At 45.5% G+C, this 14134-nt stretch overlaps 1 protein-coding gene and 1 long non-coding RNA gene across 3 annotated transcripts in view; one reads left to right on the plus strand and one right to left on the minus strand.

The window, feature by feature from the left end:
- PTPRS (protein tyrosine phosphatase receptor type S) overlaps nucleotides 1–1651 on the plus strand; it is a 73802-nt gene extending 72151 nt beyond the window's left edge. The window contains exon 34 of the mRNA XM_055546782.1: nucleotides 319–1651. Within this exon, the coding sequence (XP_055402757.1) occupies nucleotides 319–387 (69 nt within the window). The 3' untranslated portion in view covers nucleotides 388–1651. The remainder of the gene's footprint in view (nucleotides 1–318) is intronic.
- LOC129627142 (uncharacterized) overlaps nucleotides 1–14134 on the minus strand; it is a 41270-nt gene that overhangs the window by 4200 nt on the left and 22936 nt on the right. The window lies entirely within an intron of this gene.

Below are 14134 nucleotides of genomic sequence, written 5' to 3' on the forward strand. Positions count from 1 at the left end.
GTGTGAGGGCGGGGGCCCAGCCTAGGAAAGAGTAGGGTCACTGCTTTTAGAAACCACCAGATCCAGAAGCTAGGTTAAATGCATCCATGAGCTCCCCCGTCTCTGGGCAGTCAGAGCTGGAGTGGCAACCTCCCAGCCCCCAGGGGAGTGTCACAAGAGGCCAGGATGGCCAAGTGGCACCCTGCGGGCCAGCTGAGGACGGGGAGAGCCCAGCACAGGCACAGGATCAAGGGGCACAGCTGCTCTGCAGTGTGATGGGGAGCCCTGGAGCTGCAGAGGCGCTGATGGGGGCCCTCCCCTCACCCCCTCTCCACACAGGATGAATATCAGTTCTGCTACCAGGCGGCACTGGAGTATCTCGGCAGCTTTGACCACTATGCAACCTAAGCCAGGTTGGCCTGGCCCGACTCCACCGGCCCCTGCGCCTCCCGTGCCGGGTGGGCCCCCCGAGGCCTGGACCCCCTCCGGCGGCCAGGGCAGGAGGCAGCAACCGCGTTTCCACAGCCGAGGGGTCTCCGGGGATGACGACGCAGCCCCTCAAGGCCCCCTGCACGGCCCCAGCCCCCTCCCTGGGCCGGGCCGCCGCCTTCAATACTTGGCACATTCCTCATTCCCTTCTAAAACGAGATTCCACAAGGAGAGGTTCCGGGGTGGGGGGAGGGGGGCGGCGAGCAATTCAGGGGCTGTTCCCAAGAACCAGAGGGGGGCGGGGGCTGGGAGCTCGGCCCCTTGTCCTCCCCACCAGGCAGCCTTCCCGCCCCGCAGCCTGGGGGTCACCGGGCTGGGGGGGCGGGAGTGGGGTGGGGACAGGAGTCAGCTTTCTTTCAGAACTCAGTGTAACTGTATCCGGTGACATTTCGTTTTGTTTTTGTTTTTTTTAATAGTGTATTTTTTTCTTTTTTTTTTTTTTTTAAAGAAGAAACACATGGGGGGGGGACAAAAAAGACTTGACAGTCAACGGATTTAAAAAAAAAAACTTGGCTTATTCCTATTCTGTTCACAGACAGTCTGTTTTTTTTCACCGTAACAGACGTTCTTGCGTGCCGGTCGTGTTCATGGGCCTGCGCGGGCTCAGGCTGCCCCTTGGCTTGCTTTTTTTTTTTTTCCCTTTACCTACTCCAAAGGTGTGCCTCGCTCAAGAATAAGGCCTTTGCCTCCTGATTTTTTTTTTTTTTTTAATTTTTTGCTTTTTCTTTTTTAATTCTCAAGACATATCAAGGAGGGTGAGGGTGGGGCAGTGGGGGAACGCGGGCCCACCAGCGTCGGTTGTCGAGCCCACAGGGTGGGCACTACCACCGAGGAGGTCGCAGCGACCCCTGCCCCCAGCAGCCCGAGCACCCCTCGCCATCTCCCACCTTGAGGAGAAGGACTGAACACAGTCGGAGGTTCCCACTTCTCCGGGGGGAGAGAGAGGCCATAAGCTGCCCCAATCAGGGGCCCCTCCCCGCCCCCCCGGGACCATGGGGCCGTTCTGGGGCAGAAGGATGGGGTTCTGCCCCACCCCCACCCCGAGCAAGTGAGTTTTTCTCTTTGTACAAGAGCAGAGCCGCTGTTGCTTTCAACACTGTTTATTCAAACGGAAGCAGCTGGGTGGTTTTCCCACCTCTGTGTATGTAGATATATCGACTTTGTATTAAAGGAAGATCGTCTGACCCCGGCCGCTGGTGGACTCTTTGTCACCCCAGCCCCTGTCTGTCCAGTCTCCTTGGGGAAGCCTGGAGAACTTGAACACAGAATCCAAACTCCCTGCAGGGGCTGCCCCATTGATACTAGTTATTCATGTTGATAATCGTGACCATCTCTGAGTATCTACCATGGGCCAGCCCGCTGAGGTGGGAATCAACCCACTTTATAGATGAGGAAACTGAGGTTCAGAGAGGGGCAGGCACCAACGAAAAGTCACACAGCGGTTTGAAGTCGAGCTGGGATTCATACTTTGGTCTGTCTCATCCACAGCCCTCAGAAGGGTCAGCAGTAGAGCTGAGTCCATGGAGGGAACAGTTGGGTTGGGAGCACTGTACTTCCCCGTGCTCTAGGCTACCTCATGAGCAGAGCCTACTCTAAGCCAATCAGACCCCCAGCGGGTGGAGGGGGGAGCCAGTCTGTTCTGCATCTGGTTTGAGACCCAGAAGTGGGTGGAAGATCCCCCCTGGTGAAAGCATCCCTCCACAGAGATGCTACAGGGCTGAGAAGAGGATGTGAGGGCGGGGGCCCAGCCTAGGAAAGAGTGGGGTCACTGCTTTTAGAAGCCATCAGATCCAGTATCCGTAAGTATGTAAGTCGATGGCGTGATCACCACCATGAATACACTTAGTCAAATAGATTTACCAAACCCTAAATTCCCCATCCTTAAAATTCTCAAACACACATGAAACATTTATGAAAATCAGCACTTACTTTTAAAAAAATCCAGCAGTGGAGATCTTAATAAATCTTCAAGAAACAAATGTTAGATAACCTGATCTTGACCCCAGCAGTAAATTCTGCAATACTTAGCCTCCCCTGAAAAGGCCTTCAGTGAGAAATTTTAAAACACGTTTTAAAATGAGGCATGAGTTAAAGAAGGAATCAACATAGAAGTGACAAATTTTTGAAACTGAACAACTCAAATAGTACAAAATATAACAACCCATGGGATGCAGCCAAAGGGATGCATGGAGGAAATTTTATAGCCTTGAACATGTTGATAAGAAAACATTCTGAAAACAAGTCAACCTTTAAAATACGTGAACCAAGTTTTCAATTCAAGTAACACTAATTGGTGGAGAAGGCAATGGCACCCCACTCCAGTACTCTTGCCTGGAAAACCCCATGGACAGAGGAGCCTGGTAGCCTGCAGTCCATGGGGTCGCTAAGAGTCAGACACGACTGAGCGACTTCACTTTCACTTTTCACTTTCATGCATTGGAGAAGGAAATGGCAACCCACTCCAGTGTTCTTGCCTGGAGAATCCCAGGGACGGGGGAGCCTGGTGGGCTGCCGTCTATGGGGTCACACACAGTCGGACACGACTGAAGCGACTTAGCAGCAGCAGCAGCAGCAGCAACACTAATTGGGCGTTATTGAGGTGGTTCTTGCATTGACAAAACTTTTCTTTAAAAACACCAATATAGACAAATCTTTGGCAAGTACAATCAAGAAAACATCCAAATCCAGGAATATGGGGGAATGCACATTAACTGCCGATTGAGGCCTTTTTTAAAAATTGTGACATGAGTATCAGGGGAGAAAAAACAGGAAAGAGACAGCAAACAGAGGAATAGTGGGAGCTATGGCACAGCTGGCAGGGGGGAAATAAACCCTTCACTCTCTGGGCTGAGGTGGTGGGAAGACAGAAAGATGAAGAAACAGCAAAGGCCTGTATTTAGTAGCTCCTGAGTTCTGAATTCAAGAAGTAGTGGGAAGGTGTCTCCTTAGTAATAGATGTGGAACCCAAGGGATAGAAGTCAGACTGTAACCCAAGTCTGGTCCTACCTAAATTATCTAAGACTTTATCACAGGTTACTCTGCCTACAGAACTTCTACTCAATCCTCAAAGCCCAGTTCTAAAAGCTCCTCTAAGAAATCTGTTTCCTTTCTGTTTACCCAAGCCCATTGAGACTAAAGTGTCTGAATAGGATCTACCTTTCCCTCCTTGGAAACCAGACAGAACATCTTCAGGGAAAGTCAATGAGCATGTGACCTTCAGCTCTATGATTCCACCCTTGGGATGTTCATGGCTATAGTTGGAGGGCAGGTGGTGGCAGACAGAGATTTATCTGAAGACTTCCTGGAAGAGGGCCATAGGGAATTGCCTCAACTCACAGACAGGAGCACCAAGACTCTAAGCATCTCCAGTTGTCTTGGCCCTGCTATAGGATTCCATAGCATCCACCCCCATTTATTGAGCACTGACTGTATGCTTGGCCCATGCAGTCTCATTTAATCCTTCTGCCCATGCACCAGTGGACAGATGAGAAAACGGAGGCTCAAATAGGTCAGGTTTCTTACCCAAGATCTCACAGGTGTAAGTAGCGTCAGCTGGACATGGGCCCAGTTCTAGCCAGTCCCCTTTGTGACAGTGCAAAAGCTCAAAGCGTCTATGGGCTCCTCCTGACCACAGCACCAGCCCCGAGCTGGGAGGAACAGGGCCCCACAGCAGAGTCCCACTTTCCACCAAGGGTCTCTCAGGGACCATAGCATTTGAGTGCTCCATGGTGGTGGTGGTGCAGTCGCTCAGTCATGTCCAACTCTGCGGCCCGCCAGGCTCCTCTGTCCACGGGATTCTCCCAGCAAGAATACTGCAGTGGGCTGCCATTTTCTTCTCCAGGGAGTCTTCCTGACCCAGGGATTGAACCTGGGTCTCCTGCATTGCAGGTGGATTTTTTTTTTTTAATCAACTGAGCCACCAGGGAAACCCATTCTAGTGCTCGAGAAAGTGTAAATACCCTGGACACACACTTTGTCCCTAATAACATCACTTTGAAACATTTCAAGCTAAAACACCCGTGAACAGAACTACAGTGATGCTGGATGCTAAACCTAACTCGGGAACAGAAAGACCAAGCTGACAAGAAGGCTCTTGAGATGCACAATGCAGTGGCAAACTTTAGCAAATAGATGCGTCCAGGGCCTTATACCCAGCAATGAAAAATGTACATTCTGTCTAAATAGCCAGAGCTCATCACCAAAAAGGGGCCACAAATTAGACCAGAGAGGAAAGCTCAATGCTCAGACTTTACTCCCTAGCCACCTGTAATAAAATTATAAATCAGTGATGATATCTAACTTCAAATCCACATAGGTGGAAGGGTTCAAACAAATGAGTTAAAGATAAATCACACATGAACTACAAAGTATTTAGAACTGAATGTAAGACTACTGCAAATGAAAGCCTTTGGGATGCAACCAAAAATGTACTCAGAGGTAAATTCAAAGTCTGTTTAATTTACTCAGAGGTAAATTCAAATGTTTATGGAGGGAGGGAGAACACTCGTTATAAGTGAAATAAGTAGCCCAAGAAAGTACTCAAGGGTATATGTAGCCTTATATGAATTTATGGGAAAAATAACTGAAAACAAACTAAAGCTTTCAACTCAGGCACCCACAAAAGGACAAACAGATCCAAGGAGCATCAAGGGGAAACATCTTTAGGACAATCAGGTATTAGTCAAATGGTAAACTACAGCAGTAACAACAAAATAATATAAAAATCTGGATTTTTTAAAAACACCCATAAGAGAAAACCTTTGGCACAAAGACAGCACAAATAAACATTACAGATGACAGAGGAACTAACAGCACTCACAAAGACGTTATCTTAAAGGCTGAGCATATACTGCATATATGTAACTTCATACCACTAAATGTTGGACTTCGTAGGTGGCACAGTGGTAAAACAATCCACCTGCCAATGCAGAGGATGCAAGAGACGTGGGTTCAATCCCTGGGTCAGGAAGATTCCCACTGGAGAAGGAAATGGCAACCCACTCCAGTATTCTTGCCTGGGGAATCCCATGGACAGAGGAGCCTGGCGGGCTACAGTCCATGGGGTCGCAACGAGTCAGACACAACTTCAGCACACCACTAACTTTCAAATGATAAAATATGGGGGGAAAAAAATCTAAGAAAGCAAAACCAAACCAAGTCATTAAAAAGTGAATCATGTTCAGAAACACTGAAATGATGGTCAAAGATCTATCCCCCATACAAGGCACTTTCTCAGATGGTTTTTCAAGTGAGTTTTGCCAAATCTTCAAGAGAAAGATAATTGGCATCTTTTATAAGCTATGTCAGCTTGCAGAGGGAAAAAAGATAGTACTCAAAGTATACAGGACAACTCAAGGCGGGCAGGGGGGAAATACATCTCGCTCATGTGCCTAGATTCAAAAAGGCTAAAAAATACTAGTAATGCAAATCTTGTTATTTAGTTGTCCAGTCATGTCCGATTTCTTTTGCGACCCTATGGACTGTAGCCCACCAGGCTCCTCTGTCCTTGGGATTCTCCAGGCAAGAATACTGGAATGGGTTGCCATTGCCCTCTTCCAGGGGATCTTCCTGACCCAGGGATTGAACCTGTGTCTCCTGCATCACAGGTGGATTCTTTACCCCTGAGCCACCAGGGAAGTTCAATGCAAATCTAGCATCTCCTTAGAAGAATAGGATGTTATGACTCAACAGGGAAGGATTTATGGAATGCAAGGATGCTTTAACATTAGAAAATCCACTCAAATAGAAGTTAGAATAAGTTGCTACCTCAGAGAGCAGATCTACAGTATCTAACAAATTGAAGGTACTGAGTCAAGATACCTTGACTCAATAATTTCAGTCTTAACACATCTTACAGACACTTGTCTTGAGCAGATGTGCCAAGGAGACATGCAGAGGTTTGTCTGTCATAGAATTATTTGTAAAAATTGAAAAAAAAAAGTATACTGTATAATATTTTTATTATAAACAAAAAATAACAAACCCTGGAAACTATTTTATAAAAGATTGGCATCGACTTAAATATCCACCAACAGGAAGTGGGTGTGAAGATGGAGAGAAAGAAACCCTCCTACACCGTTGGTGGGAATGTAAGCTGGTGCAGCCACTATGGAGAACAAGTAGAGAGGTTTCTTTAAAAACTAAAAATAGAGTTTGCATATGATCCAGTAATCCCACTTTGGGGCATATACCCAAAAAAAACTATAACTCAAAAAGATACATGCACACCTACGTTCACAGCAGAACTATTTACAATAGCCAAGACATGGAACCACTTAAATGTCCATCAGCAGATGAAAGGATAAAAAAGATGTTATATACAGTAGAATGGGGGCTTCCCTGGTAGCTCAGCTGGTGAAGAATCTGCCTGCAATGCAGGAGGCCGTGGTTCGATTCCTGGATCGGGAAGATCCCCTGGAGGCAGGCATGGGAACCCACTCCAGCATTCTTGCCTGGAGAATCCCCGTGGACAGAGGAGCCTGGCGGGCTACAGTCCTTGGGGCTGCAGAGTCGGACACGACTGAGCGACTAAGCACACAGCACATACAATAGAATATTAGTCACAAAAAGGAATGAAATAACGTCACTTGCTGCAACGGGGATGGACCTAGAGATGATTGTGTTAAGTGAAGCAAGTTCAGAAAGAGAAAGACAAACACCATATGATATCACTTACATGTAGAGTCTAAATTATGGTACAAATGAACATACCTAGGAAACAGAAACAGACTCCAGAACCAATGTGTAGTTGCTGAGGGGGAGGGGTGGCTTGGGAGTCTGGGATTCAGATCAGATCAGAGTCTGGGATTAGCGATTACAAACTATGATGCATAGCGCGGATCAACAGCAAGGTCCTAGTGCATAGCACAGGGAATTACATTCAATATCCTGTGACAAACCATAGTGGAAAAGAGCATGAAAAGGAATACATATATGTATAACTGAACCATTTTGTTGTACAGCAGAAATTAATTCAACATTGTGAATCAACTGTACTTCAATAACATTTTAAAAAATAGCCACCAGCAGAAGAAGTGCATGCATGCTCAGTCGCTCAGTTCTGTCTGACTCTTTGTGACTCCATGGAGCCCACTCGGCTCCTCTGTCCATGGAATTTTCCAGGCAAGAATACTGGACCGGGTTGCCATTTCCTCCTCCAGTGGATCTTCCTGACCCCAGGCTTGAACCCATGTCTCCTGCCCTGGCAGGCAGATTTTTTACCACTATGTTACCTGGGAAGCCCAACCACCAGCAGAAGAATGTCTAAAGAACTCTGATTGGTCACACAATGAAATACTACACAACAATGAATACAAAGCAATTGGAAATGTACCACAATATAAACAATCTCTAATACACTCATCAAAAGCAAGCAAATCACAGGAAGAAAAGTTAGTGTAACTCTATCACAGAATACTTTAAAACACATCAAGCAAATATATATTAGAGATAAATGCAAGTGGCAAATATATAAAAACTCATCTATATGGATACTGCTGCTGCTGCTGCTAAGTTGCTTCAGTCGTGTCCGACTCTGTGTGACCCCATAGATGGCAGCCCACCAGGCTCCCCCGTCTCTGGGATTCTCCAGGCAAGAACACTGGAGTGGGTTGCCATTTCCTTCTCCAATGCATAAAAGTGAATAGTGAAAGTGAAGTTGCTCAGTCGTGTCCGACTCCTAGCGACCCCATGGACTGCAGCCTACCAGGCTCCTCCATCCATCAGATTTTCCAGGCAAGGGTACTGGAGTGGGGTGCCATTGCCTTCTCTGATATGGATACTACTCAAAGCAATCTACAGATTCAATGCAATGCCTGTGAAAATCCCAATGATTTTTTTCCTGCAAAAATGGCAATCCCATCCTCAGTGCTAATCCTATACAGAACCGCAGAGGACTCTGAACAGTCAAAATAATCTTGAAAAGGAACAATAAAGTTGGAAGACTAACATTTCCCAATCTCAAAACTTACTACAAAGCAACAGTCATCAAAACACTGATCATAGCATAAGAGCAAACATATAGATCGATGGAATAGAAATGAGAATCCAGAAATAAACCCATACATCTATGATCTATAGATTGACAAGGGTACCAATGCCATGCAGTGAAACAAGAACAGTCTCTTCAACAAACGGCGCTGGGACTGGATTTTCACATGCCAAAGAATGAAACTGGCCCCCGTGTGCAGGCATGCTCAGTCATGTCTGACTCTGCAACTCCACGGACGCAGCCCGCCAGAGATTCACACCCACGTCTCCTGTGTCTCCTGCACTGGCAGGCAGGTTCTTGACCACTAGCGCCACCTGGGGAGTCAGATTGGACCGCACCTCACACCACGTATGAAAATTAACCCAAAATGCATCAAAGAGGGCTTCCCTGGTGGTCTAGCTTCCCGCCAACATAGGGAATGTGGGCTTGATCCCTGGTCCGGGAAGATTTCACATACTGCGAGTCAACTAAGCCCGTGTACCACAACTACTGGAGCCCAAGCACCCAGAGCCCATGCTCTGCAACAAGAGAAGTCATGGCAATAAATCTGCAAATTGCAATTAGCGAGTAGTCCCTGCTCTCCACAACTAGAGAAAACCCGCACTCAGCAACGAAGACTCAGTGCAGCCAAAAACAAATCAATAAGTCTTAAAAGAAATTAATTATTAAAGAGTTAAAACTATAAAACTCTTAGAAAAACTCATCTCTAAACAAATTCTGGATAACTGTTCCCTCTGGGCAGGAGTAAGGGGAATGCATCCAGCAACAGGCACACATGTAAATACAGCTCGATATGTGTTTTAATTTTTAACTTGGGTGTTAAGGCTATGGTGTTCATTATATCACTTTTATATATCTGAAATGAGAAAATAAGAAATCAATCCATGGGGGGAAAAAGAGAAAACCACAAAGCTTTTGATTTAAAAAAAATAAGCAAATATTCCATAATTTGATAAAGTAACTTGACAATGCTGAAATTTTAGAACAAAAGTTGGCAAAAATATTTTAGGCTTTGCAGGCCAGAAGGTCTCTGTTGCAACTACTCAGCTAACCCACTACAGCACCTAAGCAACCACAGACAAAACACGTGGGCATGGCTGTGTTTCAATAAAACTTTATTTACAAAAACAGGTAGTGAACTGGATTTGGCCCACAGGCTATAGTGAGCCAGTCTCTGCTCTAGAAACACATCCAGTGAATTCAGAAATGACACAAGGAATGTCCATGATGATAACAATCATTTCATGTAATACTAGGGACCCCAGCCAATGCAACAAGAAATGACATACAAGTATGAAAAGAAGCAAATATTTCATTATCATAAGAAATAGGACTGCCCACCAGACAACTCGAACAGATCATCTTAAACTGTCCTGTAAGTAAGAGGAAAACCCAACAAAGTGCCAGTTACAAAGCCACCATGAAAAGTCATTGGCCTATTTCTGAAGTTGGTGCGGTTCAACTAAAAACATTTTCAGCCATGAAAAGCTCTGATCCAATTTCTTATCAACTGCTCAACACTCTCATATTTAAACCTTTGTGACTAGAGACTCACAAGCCAGAATATATGCAATTTTCCACACAAAAGAGAGGTCTGCCAGTCTCTAGCACTTTGCACTCAAACCTGACTCTCTCTCCCCCGACAGAGTCAGGCAGAGTTCATTTTCTTTCCTCTACCCTTTGTGAAGCCAGTTAGTTAGATTTCTCTCCCTGGGTTACAAATACTTATTTGAGGGATGGGATTTTAAAAGTCTATTTTTGTATCACTAAGATCTGTACAAGTATTACCTGGCATAAGTTAGCTTTAAAATACATATTTCCGAAAACAAGCAAAAAGAAGGAAATACTAAATAATAAAAGTTAATGGATGAAAAAAACAGGATATCTGCATAGTCTCTAAGTATCTCCACACAAGATCCTTTCTAATTACAAAGGGGAAAACAGTAACTTTACCATAGACAAACCTGGCTAATAGGACATTAACCAAGTGATCAAGGTCAAAACCCCCACAGATGAGACATACCAACATCATTTGTCTCCTGATATATTGACTCAGAAGGACACAACACCACTTTTGTGACATTCTTGCCCCAAAATGCACCACCTCTGTATAATCATGAGTAAACAGAAAAACTCAGCTTGAGGGACTTGCTACAAAATAACTGACCCATACTCTTTAAGGTACCCAAGAACATAAAAGACAAACAATAAGAATCTAATCTATAGGGACTTCCCTGGTGGTCCAGTGGTTAAGAAATCCTCCTGCCGATGCCAGGGGTTTGATCCCTGGTCCTGGAAGATCCCACTTGCTGAGAGGCAACCAAGCCTGCATGCCGCAGCTGGAACACGTGCTCTGCAACCAGAGAAGCCATCACAACGCGAAGCCTGCATACAGCGAAGCGTAGCCCCTGCTCACCGCAACCAGACAAAGCTTACGTGCAGCAATGAAGACTCAGAACGGCCAAAAAAAATTTAAAAAGAAACTATCCCTTAGGAGATGTGATGATGAAATGCAACAAAGGGTCCTAGCTTGATTCTAGACCAGAAAAAGGACTTGAGAGGCAAAACTGCTCTATGTGTTTGAATAAGTTCTGTAGTTAGTTGCTAGTATTGTATCAGTGTTCATTTCCCGGTTTCAGTAAATGTACCACAGTTGTGTAGGTGAAGCTGGATGAAGGATACACAGGAACTCTGTACTATTTTTGCAACATCTCTGTAGGTCTAAAATTATTTCAAAATAAAAAGTTATAATGATGTGTCTAAAAGTCATCAGCAAGTTGTACTGTCACCAATAACGAATTAGAAATTGTAAACAAGGACTTCCCTGGTGCTACAGTGGGTAAGAATTGGCCTGCCCATGCAGGGGACACAGGTTCTATTTCTGATCCGGGAAGATTCCACACGCCTCAGAGCAACTAAGCCTGTGAGCCACAACTACTGAGGCTGCTCTCTAGAACCCGTGAGTCACAACTGCTGAGCCTGAGTCCCGCAGATACTAAAGCCTGCACGCCCTGGAGTTTGTGCTCTGCTGCAAGAGAAGCCACCACCACGAGAAGCCCGTGCACAGCAACTCGAGAGTAGCCCCTGCTAACCACAACCAGAGAAAGCCTGCACAAAGCAACGAAGACCCAGCACAACGAAAAAAAAGTTAATTTAAAAGAGGAAATTATAAATAAAAAAGCCATCCTATCATAATGGTGCTTCCCAGGCTTGGGAGGCAGAGAGGATGGAGAGTTAGTATTGAATTAGGTCAGAACTTCAGATTTCCAAGATGAACAGAGGCATGGGGATGGATGGTGGGGATTGTACAATAATGTGAATCAACACCACACTCTTTTTGAGCCATACACTTAAAAACTGTTACAATAGTGGGACTTTCCTGGAGGCCCAGTGGTTAAGACTCCAGGCTTCCGGGTACAGGTTCAACCCTTGGTTGGAGAACTAAGATCCCATGTGCCACACAGCATGGTCAAAAAATTTTTTAGTTAAATAAAATCATTACAGTGGTAGATTTTATGTTATTTTAACACAATCAAAAAAGATTATAAATGTATCCACTTCAGAAAAAAAAAAAGACACTAGATCTTTTCTTGGGGACACATACATGATTGTAAATACAAAGGAAAGGGAGGTCGGAAAGCTATACGTCTAAACTGACAACATGCCTCTGGTGAAGTACAGCTGCTTCAAAACACGACCACTAAGGTTTTGACATGGAGAGGTGGGGTCAATGTCCCCTCCCCCTGAAGCTGGTTGTCACTGATTCTGTAGCATATAGGGGAAGTGGTACTGGTGCTCCTCAAGGTTAGGGCATATGGGACTGTCAGCTCCCACCTGGTTCCCTAGAGACATTCACTTCTTAGATCTTCTCAGGACATGCTCTTGGATCCCTGCCATGTTGTGAGGAAGCTCAAGCCACACAGAGAGGCCACATACAGGTGCCCTGGTCTGCGGTCCTGGCCTCCAAGTTCAGGCCCCAGACGTCATGTCACGGAAGGAAGTCATCTCCACCACATTTGGTCCAAGTGACTGACCCACAATCACGACACAAAGACGGGTGCTTACTGCAGGAAGTCTGGGGCAGAGGTGCTCACTCGTGTCCGACTCTTGCAACCACATGGACTGTGGCCTGCCAGGCTCCTCTGTCTGCGAGATTTTCCCAGCAAGAAGACTGGAGTGAGTTGCCATTTGCTACTCCAGGGGAATCTTCCCGACCCAGGGATCAAACCCACATCTCCTGGCAGGCAGATTCTTTACCACCCCAGCAATGTAAAGTAGAACAGCAGGCAAAGACCAGACCAGGATGAAAGATGAGCGAAAGAGAGCTTTAGTTCTTATAGTCATATTTCTGTTCGTGTGATGGAAAATCCATTTATCTTATAGTCATATTTCTGTTCTTATGCTAGAAAATACATTTATACAATAATTGTGATTAAAGTGAATTATAAAATATAGAGCCCTTCCAGGGACTTTCCTGGTGGTCCAGAGGTTAAGACTCTGTGCTTCCTATGCAGGGGACACAGGTTTAATCCCTGGTTAGGGAACTAAGATCCCACATGCCTCTCATCAGTGCAGTCAAAAAATTTTTTAAATAAAAAAAGTTTAAAAATTATTTAAATAAATAAAGTCCTTCCATTCACTATCAGGTATTAGAGACTTAGCTCATTTTGAACAGATAGCAGCATCCTGCAAGCGCAAGAACACTGCTAAATCTTGTTAACTATGCCATCTTCCCCAGGGAAGCCCTGTCACAATCCTAAAAAATAGCTCCTGTTTACTGAGTGGTAACCGTGGTGTTTTTATACCACGTGATAAAGTAGCTGTCACTTCCATTGTGCAGATGAAAAAAACTGCAGCACAGGGAGGTTAAGTAAGTTGCCCAAGCTCACACAGCCTGAAAACGGCAGAGCCGAAAATGGAACACGTGTACGGGGAACTGGATATTTAACAGTGACCAAGACGTAGCGCCTGCCTTGGTGGGCCTCTTGGTGAGTGGAGGAGACAGACTCACAAATGGGAGATTTCTTTTCTTTTCTCTTCTGCTGAGTTAAATACATGGGGCCAAAAGGTTCATGGGGGGGGAGGGTCATCAAGAATGGCTTCCCAGGGGACTTCCTTGGTGGTCCAGTGGCTAAGACTCTGTACTCCCAATACAGGGGGCCTGGATTCAATCCCTGGTCGGGGAACTAGATCCCACAAGCCACAACTAAAGAGTCTGCACGCCACAACAGCAACTTGGCACTGCCAAACAAATACTTAAAAAAAAAAAAGAGTACAATACAGACACATACACAGGGGGGTGACCATATGAGGCCACAGGGGGAAGACAGCCGCCTGGAAGCCACTGAGAGAAGCCTCAGAAGGAACCAGTCATGCCCACACGATCTTGGACTTCCAGCCTCCACGCTGTGAGACGATAAATGTCTATTGTTTAAGCTGCCCCAACTAGTGGGGCTTTGTCACAGCGGACCAAGCAAACATGCTTTCCCAAGTTTGGGAATCAAAGCATAGAAGAGAAGTTAGAATCTACAGGAAAAGGGATGACTTTAGATGGCCCAGGGAATGGAACTAAATAACTCTGAACTGAAAATAAGGATGTTCTAACACTCACTTAATTCTTCTGTTCAGCTCCAGGAGAAAAGATCTGGTTGAGTGTTATTTGTCAGCCACCACCCA

Source organism: Bubalus kerabau, chromosome 1, assembly GCF_029407905.1.
Source record: "Bubalus kerabau isolate K-KA32 ecotype Philippines breed swamp buffalo chromosome 1, PCC_UOA_SB_1v2, whole genome shotgun sequence".
Taxonomy (NCBI): domain Eukaryota; kingdom Metazoa; phylum Chordata; class Mammalia; order Artiodactyla; family Bovidae; genus Bubalus; species Bubalus kerabau.